At 38.7% G+C, this 20,098-nt stretch overlaps 1 protein-coding gene across 1 annotated transcript in view; it reads right to left on the bottom strand.

The window, feature by feature from the left end:
• TMEM71 (transmembrane protein 71) overlaps nt 1-20,098 on the bottom strand; it is a gene marked incomplete at both ends in the record, with an annotated part of 39,476 nt that overhangs the window by 4,909 nt on the left and 14,469 nt on the right. Inside the window, 1 exon segment of the mRNA XM_080694714.1 lies at nt 19,560-19,719. Within this exon segment, the coding sequence (XP_080550840.1) occupies nt 19,560-19,719 (160 nt within the window).

Here is a 20,098-nt window from a genome sequence, read left to right as displayed (position 1 = left end):
ATGAGTGAAAGATAGGAACAGACACACAGACCCTTCATCAGAGAAGATTCTTGCCTCTCAAAGAAGTATACAGCAAGAAAAGATGTTCCACATCATTTGCCATTAGCCTGATGCAAATAAAACAGTGAGACAGTGAGACACTGGACACACTTATCACAAGGGGTCAAAACTCTCAAAATGTCAGTAACAAATGCCCGGGAGGATTCAGAGCAACACGAGTTCTCATTCACTGTTGATGGATGAAAATGGTGCCAATACTGAATGATAATTTGGCACTTTCTTGCAAAATTAAAGGTAGACTTAAAGCATAACCCAGGAACCACACTCTGTAGTATATACTAAATGAATTGAAACCTTGTGTTTATAAAAAAAATTTACATGTTCTTTGTTGAAACTTCACTCAAAATTGTCAATTCTGGAAAACAAAAAAAGATTTTTTTCAATAGGTTAATGCATAAAAAAGCTGTGGTACATACATATAATGGAATGTTATTCAGCAACGAAAAGGAATGAACTATTACCATGGCACATTTATTGTTGCTATAAGTTGGTATCTTCTTATAAGAAGTATGTGTCTTAGAGGAAGTGAATAGTTTTCTACATTAATAATAGATAACAAAATGTTCTTTAAGAGAGTGAAATTCAGGCAGAGTAAGGAGTTAAAAGAAAACAGGAGTGGTGGAAAAACTACAGTCCCATGTAAAGTAAAATTCAACATAAAATCTGAAGGTATATTTCTATTCTTCATCTATTCTCCCTTCTTATAGAAATGGTTACTTTCAAATTTATAAATACTATAAAAATAAAAAGGAATGGACTATTTATAAAATAACAAAAATGAGTATTAAATGCATTTTACTTGTGAAAGAAAAATTGCAAACAATTATATACTGTTTGATTACAATAATATAACATTCTGGGGAAAAAACCAAGGTTATAAGAAAAGAAAATAGATAAATGGTTTCCAAGAGTTTGGGGGAGGAGAACTGTTTGGGGAAGTACAAAAGTTATATTTTAGGATAGTGGAACTAATGCATATGGTACTATAGTGATGGGTATATGGTGTTAATACATTTATCAAAACCCATAGAACTGCGCAGCATACAAAGTGAACCTTAATGTATGTAAATTAAAAAAATCAATTAGCAGATTAGCAACTCCCAGGGTAGAACTCAAATGAAAACAATTTAATTGTATTACAAATATATGATGTAACCTTTATCAAGGGGAGTGGAAAGCTGTGAACCTAAATAATGTCAAAAAATGGAATTTCAACTGGAAGTCTATGACTAAAGACAATAGGAATTATACATAAATACTGTAGCAGGTAAGGTTTCTCATGGAGGTATGGGTTAACAATTCCGAAATTTCTGCACGTTTATGCTAGGATTGTGCAAGTTTACAAACGGATGGCTGGTAGTGGGAATTAGTTTCTCAGCTGTTGAAGTAGGAGTTGGCACATAAGCAAGGTAAGGAGGAAGCCTGGAATGAACTATAGAGTATTGAATTGGAGTTAAATATAAACTCATGCTTATGTAAATATTTGTATGGACTGATACATAATTTCCATCATATATGTATACATGAGGTAATATACACACGGACGTTTCCTTATTCCATCTACTGAAATCCAGTGCATATGAGCACATCCAACCCCAAAATCTTCTAATGTTCTTCAATGAAGGAACCAAAGGTTCTTAGAAAAATTGTTGAGGGCTGAGGCAGGGAAAGTAGAAAATAAGTTTCAGTTTTGTGGTAATGCTAGGAAACAAGAAAATGTTTTAAACAGAAAAGAAAAGGGGATCTTGAGTGTTTGGGGAAGTACAAAAGTTATATTTCAGGATGGTGGAACTATCCTGTGGATCGTGATGGATATACGATGTTAATTTATTTATCAATCAAGGTCCCATAAAAGGGATCTTGAGATAAACCTGAGTTTCCAATGGCAAAAGTGGGAATAATTTGAACAAGGAAATTTAAAACAATAACACACTATTAGTTGATAACTCAGAGTATAAAATAAAATCTGTGATTACATACCAATGTTTAAATTAGTAAAGGAGGAAGACATAATCTAAGGGAATAGCTAAGAAAGCCTAGACCTCCATGTTAGCAGAGGTTCCTCGGGCAGATGCATGGAGAAAACTATTCCATTCAGGAGAGCACAGTAGTAGGATAACATGAATTTTAGTGGGATAGGAGGAGGTAGGCAGTGAAAGTGGTCTGACCTTGCTATATCTAGGAGGGAAAAAAGGACAAGAAGTGGAAAGATGGGAGAATTAGACCCAATGCCAGTTAAGGAGCTGGACTTGGGCTTGCAGGTTGGCTGAAGCTTATAAATATTGGTTTGGAGGAAAAACTGGTGGGAGGGAAATTAGTCAAGAGACCATTTGGAATGACTCAAGACACACTTGGAACCAGAATCATGGCTTTGGGAAGGTGCAGGCCTGGCTTGCCCTCTCTCCTAAATCCTATAGTATATGTGTCTTAAAAAGTGCTGGTTGGCCAGGTGCGATGGCACATGCTTGTAATCCCTGTACTTGGGAGGCTGAGACAGGAGGATTGTGCAGGTTCAAAGCCAGCCTCAGATGGCTTAAGAGACCCTGTTTCCAAACAAAATATAAAATAGGTCTGAGAGTGTAGCCCGCAGGTAGAAGGCCCCTGAGTTCCATCCCCAGTACCACCAAAAAAATAATAAATAAATAAATAAATAAAGTGCTACTCGGACCAATCAGATCCAACAATCACTTTCAACAACAAGCATTTTGTTTCATAATAATAATGTACTTTCTTATCCTCAAATCAGTTCTGTAATTAACATAACCCATTTACATGCATGTAAAAATAAAAGAACTACCCTACATAAAAAATGGAAAATAATTTAAGGAAAAAAAGGTATGCTAATGTGTACCACTGTACTAGATGACATGGTGAAATAGTAAATGCTCCTGGCTTTTAATCACAAATAATATATATCTTGGAGGTCCTTTTTATTGGTACAGATGTTTCCCTTTTTCTATCGTCTCTCTCCCTTTCTAGTTCTAACTTTAGCCCTACATTTATCTCTACTGCTCACGTCATAACTATACATCATTCTATTGTACCCACAGATTTTATATATCTAGTCCTATATTTATGGACAATGAGGTTGTTTTTTATTATTGCTACTTTAAAAGTAACATGCAAATTATATAAAACAATCTTGAAAGTAAAGAACAGAGTTGGAAGACTCTTTCTAATTTCATAACTTAGTGTACCACATGCAAAAGAACTTTATACCATGTGTAAAATTTAATTCAAAAGGAATAAAAAATCCAGGTGTAAGAGTTAAATCCATAAAGCATATATAAGAGAACATAAAGAGAAAACTTCATGAGGTTGGATTTCACAAAGATTTGTTGACACAAAAAAAACACACATAGACCACAAAATAAAAAGAGATCAAGTGGACTACACCAAAATTTGAAAACCTGTACACATCGGACAATACATTCAATATAGTGGAAAGGCAGCCCATGAATCAGGGTAAATGTTTATAAATTAAATAACTGATAAGAGATTAATATGCAAATATCTAAAGAACTCCTTTATAACTAAGCAATATAAAAATAGACAATCTGATTAAAAATGGACAAAGGACTTGGGTAGACATTTTCATAAAGAAGACAAATAACCCAGGCATGGTGGCATATGCCTGTAATCCTAGTTCTTGGGAGACTGAGATAGGAGGATTACAAATTCAAAACCAGCCTCGGCGACTCAGCAAGGCTCTGAGCAACTTAGCAAATCCCTGTTCTCAAATAAAATATTGAAAAGGGTTCAATTCTCAGAAACACACACACACACACACACACACACACACACACACAACATATAACTAATCCAGTAAGCATATGAAAAGCTGGACCTTTTCATTAGCCATCAGAGAAATGCAAATCAAAACTACAATGAGTTATCATGTCACACCCACTAGGATGGCTTCACTCAAAGACAATGACAATTATTGTCAGGGATGAGCAAAATTAGATTCATCATAAATTTCTGGTGGGAATGTAAAATGATATGCTACTTCTAGAAAATACTTCAGAAGTTCCTAAAAATGTTAAACATAGAATTACCATCTGCCCAGAAATTTTACTCTTAGGTATGTGACCAAGAGAAATGAAAGCACATATTCACACAAAAACTTGGATAGCAACATCCATAGCAGCATGGTTTATAACAACCAAAGGGTGGGAAAAAAACTAATTTCCATCAAATGATGAATAGAAAAACAGAACATAATATATCAATATAATGAAATACTACTTAATCATAACAAGGAATAAAGTAAGAATATTTCCTACAACATGTATCAACCTTGAAATGTTATGCTAAATGATTGGAACCAGACACAAAAAAACACATATTGTAAGGTTCCATTTATATGAACTGTCAAGAATAGAAAAATCCATGAAAACAAAAAGTAGATCAGTGGTTTCCAGGAGTGGGGGAGGTGAGAATAAAGAATAACTGCTAACAGGTACATAGTTTCTTTTTCAATGATTAAATGAAATCAGTGGTGATGGTTGCACAACTTTGTGAACATGTTTCAAAAGTGCACTTTTTAAAAAATAGCAAAAAAACCATTAAAATGCCATGAACCAAATTCTACATATGGCATTTCACAGATATTAATGTATGTGCAAGATAAGTTTCTAAAATGGGTCTGGTCCTGTCAAAGGGGAAATGCAATTTTAAGTTTCACAGAAATTGTCAAATATGGGGATTTTAGGTATAAATTATTTTAAAAAATTTCATTAGCAATGAATGTAGAGGCATGCATGCTTCCTCACAACTTTGCCAAAAAGTATAGTATCAGACATTTGGAGTTTTCTGATTCAATGGACGATTCCAACAAAGAGTAGATTTTTCCTTTTTAAGAAAGAAATAATGCTTTTATATTTTCACTTTCGATATGAAAATTATTTGAGATTACCAATAAATACAAAAGAGAAAGGAAAATATCAAAGAAACCACTACTCAACATCAGTCATGATTGAAATCTGACAACTGTCTTTTAGATATATCTTTTATGTGTTTTAGAAACTTTCCAATTGAGCTCTAGCATATGTACTGTAAAGCATATAGTGTCTATCTTGATTTTGACTTTACTCTTTTACATTAACACTGAAATTGCTACCTAGATCAAGATGTAGAATATGTCCAGCACCTTATAAAGTCCTTCTCTGTTTTTTCTAGTCTCTACTCCCAGAATTAACTACTTTTTGAAATTCTATAATAGTTTATACATTTATTTCTTTTCTTGAATTTTACATATGCAACCATTTGTATTTGTCATCTTTCAATTATATATCTTTAAGAAACATGCATGCTTTTGCTCTGACCAATGGCTCTTTTGTTAATAAATATTTTGACTTAAATAACCATTTCCCCCGGTATAATTTTAGATATACAGAGAAACTGCAAAATCCAGTGCAGAGGGTTCCCATGTGCCTCTCAGCCAGCTTCCTCTCTTATTGTCATCTTATATCACTATGGTTCACTGGTCACGATGGGAGGACCAACATTGGTGTGTGACCATCAGCTCTGTACTTCACTTGGAGTTTTCTATTTCTCCCAAATTTCCCTTTTCTGTTCCAGGATCTCATCCAGATTACCCCATTATGTTTAGTCACCATGTCTCCTTGGGGTCCTGTGGACCGTGACAGCTTGGTTTTGATGTCCCTTGGCAGGTTTGAAAACGGCTTAGATTGCACCTAGAATGTCCTTCAATTGGGCTATGTATTTTTGTGATGGTTAGACTGGAGATTGGAGACCCTAGAGGGGAAGCTTGGGGTTGCTACATGATGTCCATGGCACATTTGGTCAACACAGCTACCTCCACTGATGCCTGGTCCCCTGAGGTGGCGCTGGGCAGGTTTCTCCTCCTCTCCTTGCTCTACAAGATTTTAAACACAGTTAACACTCAAGGGGCAGGGTGGTAAGCTCTACTACTTCTTGAGGGTTAGAGCATCTACATAAATTAACCTAAAAGGAACATTTTGTTCATAACCCTGTGAATTAAAAGAAAGAGTTCCCCGATCCACTTGGAAGGTTGAAAAATACTATGTTAAATAAAGCTGAATGCATTTTTTTGCCACTCCATGATTTCACAGGGCCTTTATTATACTCAGTACATTATGATCTTCCAGCTCCAGAGATACAATGCTGAATTTTGCAAATTTATTTTTAGCCATAGGAACTCCCCCTTTTTGTTCTTTTAGCCCTATTGTGATCTAAAAATGCTTCCTAAATCTCACAATTAGCTGGGAAGCTTGTTTTAAAATACTGTTTCTCACTAAACCAAAATTAGTAGTATCTCAAGGGGTAGGATCTAAGACTTGTTATTTCAAAGCAGCTTCCCCAAGTGATGTGGAGGTGTTTGGCTCTCAAGAGGCAGAACTTGAAAGAGGTATCTTTTGCTGCCCAACGATCAAAGATTATGAAGCCCCCGGGGGCTGTACCATTCACCTTTGTCTTATTGATTCAATAAATACTGATGAGCTCAGGCATTGATATGAAAGCGGAGGAGACAGCACCATGTCTCTGCTGTCGGATGACTCATATTCCTGTAGGGATAGCTAGACCATTCATATTTGCACAACGGAACATATAATAGGGCGGGTGTATAACCACCTGCTTTGAAAAACAGTACAACAAGCGGTATATACAACAGAGAAGCAGCGTGCTCTTTATCCAGGCTCGTCAGGTAAGGCTTTTCTGATGACATGACATTTGAGCTGATTTCAAGGTCCAGATGTAGGTCGCATGTTATGAGGCTCTCTAGAGAAGAGACGGAACAGGCAGAGGAATGAGCAGGTGTAAAGGTCCTATGGAAGGACTGGGCTCAGCACCAAAGCGTCTTGGCTACTGCCCAAGATCTTGGGTAAACAAAGGCCAGGAAGGTGGGGAAAGGAATTGTGGGACTGAGGCAGAGCAGAAACACACCTGATCATGAATGTGCATTAGGTGCTCTGAGAGGGCTTCCCTGGAACATAAGCTTTGTCTGTGAAAGGAATGTGATGTGTGAGAATCAAGATGGAGTCGCTTGTGTCAACCCTAAGGGAAATCAAGTGAAGTTGGGAGATGAAGCAAGAAGGGTGCTTGTGCACAATCACCTGAGAATAAATACCCCAGAGACTCTGCCAGAACCACAAGTATGTGGTGGTCATCGCAACCTTATACAAAAAGCATTTGGACAATGACATTTGCTTGACACTCAGTCCAACCTTATTAATTACAATCACCCTTGTAATTAACCACTATGGCCAAAGATTGTTTCAAAATATCTGATATGATTTTCTTCATTTCTGTCTTTAAAAGCTTCCCCTTGCCTCCAGCACTTTGAACGCATCCATAGTTTATTGTGTTACATGTCTTTCCATTGCAATTTACTGTTAGTTTCAAATAAGTATCACAGAAAATTCCTTGGAGAATCTTATTGATAATTCTTATTTATTTATTTTATTTTGTGTGTATGTGTGTGTGGCACTGGAGATTGAATCTAGCAGTGTTCTATCTTCAAGCTACATTGCCCACTCTTTTTTGTTTGTTTTTGATTAGGGTCTTGCTAGGTTGCTGAGAGTTTAGCTGTGTTGCTGAGGCTGGCTGAGATATATACAACAGAGAAGCAGTGTGCTCCTTATCCAGGGTCATCAGGTAAGGCTTTTCTGATGAAATGACATTTGAGCAGATTTCAAGGTCCAGATGTAGGTTGCATGTTATGAGGCTCTCTAGAGAAGAGATGAGGCTCTCTAGAGGCTCTCCAGAAGGAGTGGGCTCAGCATCGAAGCGTCTTGGCTACTGCCCTAGATCTTGGGTAAAGAAAGGCCAGGAAGGCAGGGAAAGGAATTGTGGGATTGAGGCAGAGCAGAAACACACCTGATCAGGCATGTGCATTAGGTGCTCTGAGAGAGATTCTCTGGAACATAAGCTTTATCTGTGAAAGGAATGTGACGTGGTGAGAATCAAGATGTTATCCTTGTGTCTTAAGGATTATAGGCATGGACCATCAGGGCTACCGTGCCTAGCTTGATTATTCTTTTTTAGATTGGTATATCTTGGGATAAAAAATACAATAGCAAGAGCTGAGTCTCAGTGGAACTCCAGGTTCTGTATTGGGGACTCCAAGTGCTTTGGAATTCCAGAAAGGGTCACTTAGATTGTCTGCAATGGGCATCACTGAGTCTTTAAACAAAGGAAAAAGATGATAAAATACTATTTTAAACAAGACACACTGGCTTTTGTGAGTTTTGCTAGAGGATGAGAGAAGAGTGCTAAGAGAGAAAAAGACATGCTTTAGGTAGCCACAGAGCTACCTAAAACAGTTCGTGTAATGAGGAAAGGAAATTATCAATCAATTACAGCTTCATTAATTATGAAATGCTACTGCATGAAAGTAAAATCTGTATTACCTTGTACATGCAGAAATGATTAAACACAGGGAAAGCAGGATTGTCTGAAAGAGGACCCCTCGAAACAAACTGGTCTCTAAATGAAAGAAGAATAACCGAATTAGAAATCGTTGCTGATTATGTAACCCGATACTAAAACTTCTACACACCAAAATATGTTTTTATTTTTTGTTTTTATTTTTTGCTGTATTGGGGGTGGAACCCAGGGGCATTCTAACTCTGAGCTATACCCCGAGCCCTATTCTATATTGTTCTGAAACAGGGTCTCACTGAGTTGCAAAGGGCCTCACTAAGTACCTGAGGCTGTCCATAAACCATGATCCTTCTGACTCAGCCTCCCAAATGCTGGGATTATAAGCATGTCTCACCACACCAAGCTCAATGTATGTTTTTAGATGCATGTGAGTTTAAGCAATTTGTCATAAATAATGAGATAAAGTCACCCATTGTTCTAGAGGGCTCTCCTTAGACAATGTCTACAAGCAATCAATTTTCTCTATCACTCTAAAATAAAAAGCTTTGGTACTTACAAAACTTTGGGTTTGCTTTTTGCTTTAATGTTGGGGAAAGTCTTTGTAGAATTTATGCTAATAACATAAATCTAAGGATGATGCTGCTGATAATGATGATGAAGGTGGAACAATAGTAATACTAATACCTAAAATTAGTTGGAGTGCCTTATAATTCACAACTAGCTTTCATATATCAAGACATTTAATCATCATGGCAACCATGAAAGACGCGCACCATTATCTTAGTTCTGCAAATAAGAAGATGAAGACTGGGAGAATGATGAAATTTTCCAAGGTCACATTGCCATGAGGTGTCAAAATTTACCAAGCACATCTAGACAGAGCATAATGTTTTATCTAAAATGGGACCAGGAAAGACAATGGCAACTTTGCATACTGGGAGTCTCTAAAGAACAAAAAAGCCACATATATTATGAAAATTTGTCCTTGAAAAACTCTGCAGTCCATGAAATATGTCCGTACTATTAGTCTACGGTAGAAATGACTGAAATTCCTCCAACAGTCATAAACCTGGGAGTTAAACCAATCATGAATTTGAGTATGACTTTAATTACCTAAGAGAAATCAGTTGGCTTAAGGACCACTACATTAAGACATAAAAGAACCCATAAACAGATCTCAACTTAATGTTTGCCAAATGCTCCAACGGCTCAATTTTACACCAGTTTTTGGAAACTTGGAATCACTTTATCAATGTATTTATTTTTGCTATTTATGCAATGAATGAAGGTTGAATCAGCTACAAACCTACATTGCCCAAATGTGGGTGGAATAGTGAATATCGGCAATTCGAAACTGTAGCAGTTGTCAATTATGTCACGGCAAATATATGGTATTTTATGTATACTGTGAATTAAGAAAGTTATGGGTTCAACTAAACACTCATCTGCCATTCTAAAGTGCATCTATGTTATTCATTTCCCTTGATTCAATGTGGAATTTGGAAAACACTTCCTAACAGAAACAAATATTGCTTGAAAAAACTGTTCACCAGAGTTGGTGATACTGAAGGACAAATGGGTCCAAATGAGTTCCACAGAGAGATTACTGTGTGACTCACCGATTCTGTCTTTCAGTTGTCATTTACTAGTGCCTATGTTGGCTTAATTCAAGTATAACCTCCTCAAAAAGCCTGTCTTGATTCCTTCGACTGCCCCTGCTCCCTCCCTGTGCTCCCATTATACCTTCTTCATGCATTGGTCTCAAAATGAGTTAAGATTTCTGTTTTATGTCTCTCTATTGTCCTCCTAGCCTACACACTGTTGATAATCATTAGCACATGTTTCCTATTTTGAAGATGGTACCAGTATTGTCCTTGGAGAATCACCTCTCCTTCTCCCTTAGTGCACAGTTTGGGTGGGGCAAATGATTCCCCCTCTTTCTCTCCCAGAATTTTGTCCATGCCATAGCAAGTCTCATACTTGCTAACAAAGTGGTCAGCTTTGTCATGTAAATGTAACCTTTCAAATGCCAATAACACTCTGGGTGTGTCATAACTCCAGGCAGATACAATATCTTTCTGCCGGAATGGAAATTGGAAAGTCATAGGCACAAAACCACCATGCCACGGGGAGATGGTCCTTTAAGAGCAACACTGACAGAAGAAAGAGGAAACAATTAAAAAATAGAGAATGACAGATTCGGAGATCTGTGCCTGAAATTTCCATGAACAGAACCCCAATAAATTCCATTGTTGATAAATTCACTTTAAGTTGGATTTCCATTCATTGGAACCCAAATCCCTGACTGATAGAGATGCTGCGATGTTTTCCTATATCCTCAGCACCTGGCCCACCAACTGCAACAGAATACAAATTCAAACCTGCATGTGAGAGTCTAAACAAAAGATGGAGACTGCATCTGGAAAGGGAATTTACAAAAACCTTCTAACACAAATCTAGTATCTGTACCAGAAGCAAGATGTGTAGGGTTATTGGTTTTGGGGAGTGGAAGGGATGATCACTGATATCGATATTCATGATTATGGAAAAGAAAATAAAGAGGAAATACTTTCCATTTAATCTCAATCTCATGTAATAATAACCTCATATTCACTGAGTATTCAGTAGACATGACACTGAATGTTAAGTGCTTTGTGAATTAATTTTAGCCTTTCAAGGTGGGGACTAGAATTATCTCCATGTACCAATGAAAAATATAAAGTTTTAGAGTTTTGTAAACTGCTTCAAGAGCCTGGTAAATTCCTAGAGTTATGGTGAGGAGGGAGGAACTTTGAATCTCAGCCAGCTGAGGACAGAGCCAGCTCTCTTTACCTTGATGGAACACTGTGTAAACATGATGAACCTGGCATTAGCCAACTAGAGATTTAGGGACATGCTCTTTGAACTTATTCCATAATTACTCCTGACAGAAAATACCAATATCTTTACATTTTTTCTTCTTTTTGCTGGGAGCATAGATTAAAGGTTACTATATTCTCCTTTCTTTCTTTCTTTCTTTCTTTCTTTCTTTCTTTCTTTCTTCCTTCCTTTCTCTCTTTCTTTCTTTCTTCTAATGGTACATGTCAAATACACAATTAAGTATAAAGAGTAAAATAACACAGACCCATGTTTTTCTCTCTGCTGTTTTAAAGCCTAATGTTTTACCAAATGTTTTCATTTTTTAAAAATAAAGCACTGTAGATCCAGTGATTCTGATGACTCTGAGATGATACCAAAAGCAGTCACCTTCTCTGTGAACACACGAATGAGCTCTAGGATATGCCCAGGTGGTTCCCTCCTGGCCAAAGTAGATACCACATCCTAAGAAACACATCAGACATCTCTGTGCCATCCTTGGGCCCTGAAAAAAGATTCTTTGGATAAGATTTAAAACACTCACTTGAATTCTCCACAATGCTTTCTTGGAAATGACCAGATGCTTTCAACAGGAACTGTAGAGAGGGGTCCTGGGAGCTTCCTCTGGGAGGCTGGGACACCATGTAGCCAGGAGAGGGGGTTTCCATAGACTCTGCCCCTGACTTCTCCAACTCCCAGCAATCAGGCAGAGAAGAACAGTCAAAATCACCTCCTGAGAAAAAAGAAGTGCTCAGTGTGTGTGTGTGTGTGTGTGTGTGTGTGTGTGTGTGTGTGTGTTCGGGCACATGCAGGGTTCAGCAACTGCTATATGCACAGTTCCTAATAATCGACCCAATAGTAACACAGAGGCACATTTGGAGTAGGATGGGAGAAAATGTTCTGGATGAAATGTATTTTGATTTGTGCTCCTCCTTGAAGAAAGCAGAGGAGAAATGACTTCTACACAGAGATATGAGGGTGTGGTGAAGGGGGAAGCTGATTGGTTAGAACAAAGTGACCGAGGAGAGCCCAGTGAAGATGGAGCTGGGAAGCCAGACTGAGGACTGGTCAGGGAAGGCTTTGCCTTCGCAGCTGGGGAGTTGGAAATGTGTGTTCCAAACAGTTCTGGTGCTCCCGAGTGACAGTAGCACTGTACACACAGTCATGTCGAAGTATTTGTAGCTAAAATAATGTATGGCTTTGAGTTATGATAAAAATCTAGGTACCCTGGAAGAAAACCAGAAAGGGTACCCTAAGACCCATGTAGAGAAGGAGACAGGCTATGTCACCTTTAATCCTCATGTGATGTTGGACGTTGAATGTATGTATTTGAAGGATGTATAGTAAATACATGAGCCCAAGACATCATAGCATTAACTTTATAGAGGAGCAAACTTCAAATTCCCTCATTTGACATTTATTGCATTAGTTAACATGTGTCAGGAACTAAGATGCTCTGAAGCGATAGTGGATTAGACATTTGTTATCTTTGCCCTTATATGGTTTACATCCTGGTAAGAAGATGGGGGAGCATATCTTGCAATAGGTGTCATTAAGGGCATTCTTCCACTACACAATATGTTGACATGCTAGATCAAACACCATATAGCAAATATCTAATTATTCAAAGAGGCTAGTTAAAGTGTCTATAGTTCAAAGAACATGTTTCTATTCTCTTCTGTGATTATCCATACATCAATATCTTTTACTATCCCAGAAAGCTAGCTTAACATTACCTCAAAAGTCAAGCTCATGTTAAAACTTTACAACAACATGCAGGTAACTCTTAATAACAAACAGTACCTTCAACATGAGGTCATCAATAAATAATACTTAATTACTAGTTCCTTATTTGAGTTCAAGGTTAAAAGGTTCAAAATTCCCCAAGTCAAAGCTTCATTGAAAAGAACACATGTGCTAAGAATGTCTTTCAAACATATGGAAAGTTTAGCACTAAACCTTTGACTCACTGGAAGTCTGGTTTGGTTCAGCTGGCAAGAATATGAATAGGAATTCTTTTGCTTCTGCCTTTGATGATCTGCGTGTGGGTTTAACTTCTCCTGTGACCTTGGGTAAGAATTCGAGCCAGTACAGAGCTCACTGAGTTGGAGGCGAAGCCACTCAGCAGCATTGCCATGGGACACAGGTGTTTCCTAAAATGATGTTTAAAAGATGGCACATGTCCAACATTTTTTAAGCCGTATAACTGAGTTCAAAAGAACGGGACATTCTTAAAAACCAAGCCAGGGACATTTAGAGCTCTAAAGAGAGGTATGTCTGAAGTTTCCCTGAGGAGGACAAATGGGGATTTATAAGCCCTAATGACATTGTGCGGACAAAGTAAAGACCTTAACGTCAAGAGAGACAGAAAATTGGGGCCTTTTAGGGATCCCCATGAAATGGCAGGCTAAGAAGAAGAAGGTTGATCTGTTCAGCGAGAGGGTGTGAGATCTCATCTCCTTTGTTCAGACAAGGAGTGGGAGGAAACTCTTTCACCTAAGATTTTATAAGTAAGTGGGTTTCAAATGGAAACTTGTACTAATCTAAGAACTTAATATTTAAAATCAGTCTCCGGTTGTTACTACTCCTATGATATATACCAGAAGCCAAAAAAAAAAAAAAAAAATTCAATGTAGAAATTCTCAACCCAAACTATAAAGCATCTCTCAGAGAAAACCCAAGGGAGATGAGCTCATGACCCCAAATTATAAAACACATTATGTTTCAGACATGCTGATATTACAAGGAAATAATTTCCCATGGGCAAGAAAAATAAATATGGTAAGAGAAAAGGAAAGAGGAGAACTCTAGGATGGTAGATGATTTGGTATTTGTGGCATTACTGCCTGATTTTCAGGTTAGAGCAGTGAATAAGGGGTTTGAGAAAATTGTCCTAAGTTATTTTACTCTGGGGAGACACTGAAGTGGACCAGTTTAAAAAAAAAATTCTACTCATGCTATGTACTTTTTTTGTTTCTTATCTAAATAAGATAATCAATTTTATATGAATCTTAGTTTTATTTAGGGAAATACTCAAATCAACTGGGCAAATATTCAGCAAACCTATATATTATAGGACACTTAGTGAGATGGGAGGGATGCAAGGGTGATGCTGTAGAACCTGCCCCAAAGGTGGAGGAAATTCTTGGGGGGCTGTCAGTGCAGACAAAAGAATTACCAGTGGGAAACAGTAAGGGGGATATTGCTCATTGGATTGGAGATACATGTAAACAGGTATCATTTGATAAGAAGAAGCAAATGAGGTGTGGTGGAAACTTCTGACTTGGTCTTCAGAAAGACTGGAACACGAATTGCAATGAGAATAATGCTTTACTTTCTGACCCTGAGTTAGTTCATCTATAAAACAAGATAACAATTTCTACTTTTTCACAGATGTTGTGATAATTGAATGAGAGTGAGAAAAAATGTAAACACCTTGAACTATAATATAGATGAAGGGAATTGAAGCTTCTGTGATTAATAAGTATTACATAATAAGATATGGCCCCTAATTACATGAAGAAACAAGATGGTCAATTCCATGGAGGGGGGATGAAAAGGTGCTGGCCAATCATTAAAGGATGTTTCAAGGTGGAAGAGAGTCTCAAGAATTTGCCATTCTATGAGGAAAAAAAAAGGAAAAGGGAGCTTATTATTCTATCTAAGGAAAGGGATTTTATGTTTTTTTTTTTTACTTTGAATTGGATATCTAGGGAACTGTTTTACTATAAAGTAATCTAATAACCTGTTTTCAAACATTTCTTGTTACAGAGTTTATCCCATATGGCTGCTGTGTTCCCCTGACAGTGCCTTATGACTGTGCCCTTTAAAAGAAAGTACCCTAGGGGAGGGGAAGAGCTCTGTCCTCTGCCGCCTGACCTATTGCATGACTGAATATGCACAGAAGAGACTACCCAGGAAAGACACACTTGAAGTATGAAATAGCCACAGGTCTAAGATGGGTTTGGAGATGGGGGCAACAAAAGAGCAGAGAGAAGAAATGAAGGAATCAAGAAGGTTACATTTTACTATATAGGAGATACTTCTAGAAGAACAGGCTGAGGAATCCTCACAGCCCTTGTTAATAAATAGAAAGTCTTTCTATGCTTTGATTTCCGCCAAAGGATCTCTGGATCATAAAATGATTGAGGAAAAACACCACCCGAGCAAGAACTGAGGCAGGCCACAAGTGGCAGGCCCAGAGAAGACCCCAAGCCAGAGGACTGTGGGAAGTACAGCACAAGTGGAGAAGAAGACCCAAGTGTCAGGGACATAGGGCAGGAAGATTTATTTATCTGTTCAATGCAACAATTGTGTACACTGCGCACATTACCCTGTGCCAGGAGCTGGAGGAACCAAATTAAAACACATGCTGCTGCACCCTATTCAGGATCTAGAGCAGGAAAGACATGTGAGAGAGCAATTAGAATGAGGTGAGATTGTTGCTAGGAGGAAGGCTGGCATAGGGTATCCAGTGGAAATCTAGGAAGACGTGTCAGAGTCTGTCTCGAGGAAGGCAGGAGGGCTTGGCAGAGGAGACAGTACTAAAGTGGAAACAAGAAGGACGAGTAGTTCTTCTGGAAGACAGCAGGACGACCAAGCAGAGAGAACAAGAAGGAGGAACGGAAGGAGGGGAAGGAGGAGAAAGAAAAGGAGGGAAAGATACCAGTCTATAAGAGAATATGGTGGGTTTCCAAAGGGCCAGTCCTATGTGATCATATGTGAGCCGGTGCCTGGGTGTCTTGGGAGATGATTCTGGCTGGATTGCTAAGCAGATGTCAACCCATGAGAGGCCTTATGTTATACCTGGGAGCTAAGATCATGCTGTGGGCACTTTGGAATCACTAAAGAAATTGGATTATGAATGTAACTCAGGGAGTTACATGTATTAAAACACTCACTGAACAATGAGATTTGAGAGATTCCCAGTTCTCCATTCTTAGAGCTGTGAGCGATTAGGAAACTGCAGGAAGCACTTGGGGTGCTCATACAACAGGGATTCTTAATGAGGGGTGACATCTCCTTCCAGATGACTTTTGGTAATGACTGGAGACATTTGTGATTTGTCCCAACTCGGGCTTTGGGGGATTGCTATTGGCATCTAGTGCATTGAAACCAGGGATGCAGGCAACATATTATAACACACAGGACAACTGCCACAGTGACAAGTGATCCAGCCCAAAATATCAGTATTTCTGAAGTTGAGAATCTGTCAGTGGAAGAGCAGACTTCAATGTGTTCGTTGTCTTGGTCACTGAAGCTGTTTCAGCAACTTAGGAACTCTGGCCAGTGGGAGAGATGTGTCTATTTTTCCTGGTCACACTAATGCTTGTCCATGCACCCTGCTCTTTGCCTTCATTGGACAAACCATCATTTGTAATCTTATAATTATCCTATAAATGCAGGCTATAGAATATATAATTTTGTGGGGTTCTTTCCTTAAGTGTCGGTTTCTTGATTAGACTGAAAACTCCATGAGGAAAGAGTCAATTCTTCCAGACACCAGTAATTAGCACCTCACCATAGTTAACACTCAACAAGGCTCACTACTGTTCATGGATGGAGAGTCCCAGTGGGGGTAGGAGGTTGAGACATGTTGCTGTAACTAGAATCTAATGCAAACTTGCTACAATAGGGCTACATGAATCAATCACAGAGATATCATGTCTGTTTTCACCCCCTGTGAAGGCAAAGACTGGCCTGAGATTAGGTTGTCAGGATGCAAAATGGCCTCCTTGCCAGGCTGGTAAACAGCCTCCAGAAGTCCTATTCAGACTGGACCCCAAGGCAATGTGCTTCCGGAGTGCAGGATTCCTGCCAACTCTACACAGTTGGCCTCACTAATCAACACATAATTTCTGGCCACTTGAAATAAGAAGTCTGTGGAAGTATCCTTGCTCCTGCCATAGAGAAAGGAAGAAAGTGGAATATATTGATGTCCCAAGCAGTGACTGCACCGCAGAGGAGATGCTGGCCATGCCCGTCATGGTACTATCCACTGTAGCCCATATGTGGAAACACCACCAGCATCCATCCACAGAGGAGTGATAAAGAAAAGAAAACGTGGGATACATGTACAATAGCAAGTCATTCAGCCTTCAATAAAGACAAGCCTGCCATTCGCAACAACAGGAATGGAACTAGGAGTGGAATAAACTAATCACAAAAGGCAAATACTGTGTGCATCCATCTTTATGAGGATCTAAACAGTCATGGAAGCAATAGAGAATTTTAGAACTAACAATAGAAACTCATCCGGGGAAGGTGGCACACACCTGTACTCCAGTACAGCTTGGGAGGCTGACAGGAAGATCACTGACTTGTGGCCAGCTTCAGCAACTTAGCAAGACTCTTGTTTCAAAATAAGAAGTAAAATAGGGCTGGTGTTATAGCTCATAGGTATAATGCCCCTGGGGTCAGTCTCAGTAACACACACACACACACACACACACACACACACACACACACACACAGAAACTCAGAGAACTAAAAGCTTATAGAAACAATAGAATTGGATACTAAATTTCTACAATGATGGTTTTTGGGGGCTGGTATGAGGTAAGGAATAAGAAAATGGAGAGTTACTGTTCAATATGTACACAGTTTCAATTACATTAAATGGATCAGTTCTAAAGATCTGCTGCACAACATAAAGCCTGTAGTTAACAAGATGGTATTTGTTATGAAAATAGATCTCACGTTAAATGCTCTTACACATATGCACACAGGTACACACACATGTGCACATGCATGCATATGCACCACCTTTGGGAGGTGTTGGAAATGTCTACATCTTTGCTTGTGCTGATGGTATTTCCAGTGTGTGCCTATGTCCAAAATCATTGAAGTGTACACATCAAATATGTTGAACCTCAATAAAATTGTTATGAAAGAAGAAGCTTGGATAATCGAATTAATGTGGAAGTGAGAAAGATTTGTTAACAGCTTATGTATTTTTAAGAGGCTATTAGCTAGGACTTGGGGATAGGTGGGTGAGAACGTGGCAACAGTAAAAATATCCCTATGCTATGCCCTGCATTTGCCTGGTTCAACTTAAGACACTGCCACGGAGCTCTGGATGAAATAAAAGATATATTCTATGTGGAATATTAGAAATTTTACATGAAATTTTTTTAAAGGTGAGATGGCAGTAAACACAGGATCTACAAGAACACTTTAATATGCAAAAGAGATCAAGGATTTTTTTTCCATCTCTGAAAAGACCTGATTTTGCCCAGTTTTCACTTTCCCTGAGTGACATTCAATTTTTCTCTCCAACTATACTAATAAATGAAATGATCATGATGCAGGAGATATGTTTTACAAGTAGTTTTAGAGTATATTTAAAGATAAAAATTTTATTTCATCTCACCTGATTTCTTTAAATACAATGCAGTTTTATTCCTGTTTAAAAAAAAAAAAGGACAGTTCTGCTGGAGAACATTATACTAAGTGAGATTAGTCAGTCACTAAAAGCAAAAATTGGATTCTCTCCTTAATATTCAAAGTTAGGAATAACTCTGGGTGAGGAAGGAGAAATAATAAGATGAGCAAATAAGGTGACCTAACTGAGGGGGATGGGAGAAGGAAGAGGGGATTCCTAATGTACATGCTGTACATTCACAAACATATCAACGCCAATCACTAAGCCAAACATGAGAAGGAGGGAGGCAGAAGGAAGTGGGGTGGGAATTGGAGAAGGAGTAAGTGAGTGGTGTGTGCATGTATGCCTCTGGCATCTCGTACTCCATTAAGATACATGACTACAATGCACCAATAAAATATTTTTAAAAGCTGGGCGTGGTGGTGCACGCTTGTAATCCCAGCTTTCAGAAGGCTGAGAAAGGAGGATCTCGCAGTTTTGAAGCCAGCCTCAGCTACTTTGTGAGGTTCTTTGCAACTCAGTGAGACCCTGCTTCAAAATAAAGAATAGAAATAGGGCTGGGGATGTAGGTTGGAGGTAGAATGCCCCTGGGTTTCATCTTCAGTACCAAAAAAAAAATTTTTTTTTAAAGGGCAGTTCTGTATCTTGCAAGCTTGGCCTCTTTGCCCTTGCATGTAAAATAGGCATTATGGGTTGCTCCAGAGAGAAGAACAAAGCCACAGACAGAGGTTGCCATCAGAGATATTTATGGGATCAAGGAAACCTCAGCCCTCAAGCTGGTGACCTTCCTGGAGCCATCCTGCCCGCCATGAACGTAGAGGCCATGGAAGTTCTATGTGTCCTTCCTGTGTGCTGTGTGACTTCTCTATTCTCTTTCAGGGTGACTCACAGACTCTGGGACTCATCTCGAGTTACAATATTGGGGTCCAGGGAGCTGTAGAGTGTCAGGGCTAAAGAATGAATGGCAGCTAATGAGAAAAGGTGTCTCAACACAGCTGGGGAAGGGGTGAACTGAGGATGCACGGAATAAGCAAAAACATCCTCTCTCGCTTCAAAAATGAAGCAAGGGAAAATCAGGGGAAGTAGTGTTTGATTGCATCCTTTGCACAGAGAGAAAACAGCTAAACAATTTAATTTCAGATTCTTCTAGAGTCTTCTAACTAGGCTATATTTTCAGAGAAAAAATAAATTGCTGATAAAAGTCACGGGGCCTTGGGTAAATCTGGAAAGCGAGAAGTCTGGGGAAGGTTTGATTACGGCTGACAGCAGAGACGCGCGATTTCAGAGTCCTGCATACACCCAGGTTGACTAATTACTGATTTCAGAGGGGGGTGGTGGTTTGATTTGTTATATTTAGAAGATATTTGGCAATCATGAGAATTTCAATAAGATAACTCACGCACGTGCGGCGCGGCTGTGACCCAACTG

This window comes from Muscardinus avellanarius, assembly GCF_963383645.1.
Source record: "Muscardinus avellanarius genome assembly, chromosome: 4".
Lineage (NCBI taxonomy): Eukaryota > Metazoa > Chordata > Mammalia > Rodentia > Gliridae > Muscardinus > Muscardinus avellanarius.
This window is presented reverse-complemented; position numbering and strand designations above follow the sequence as displayed.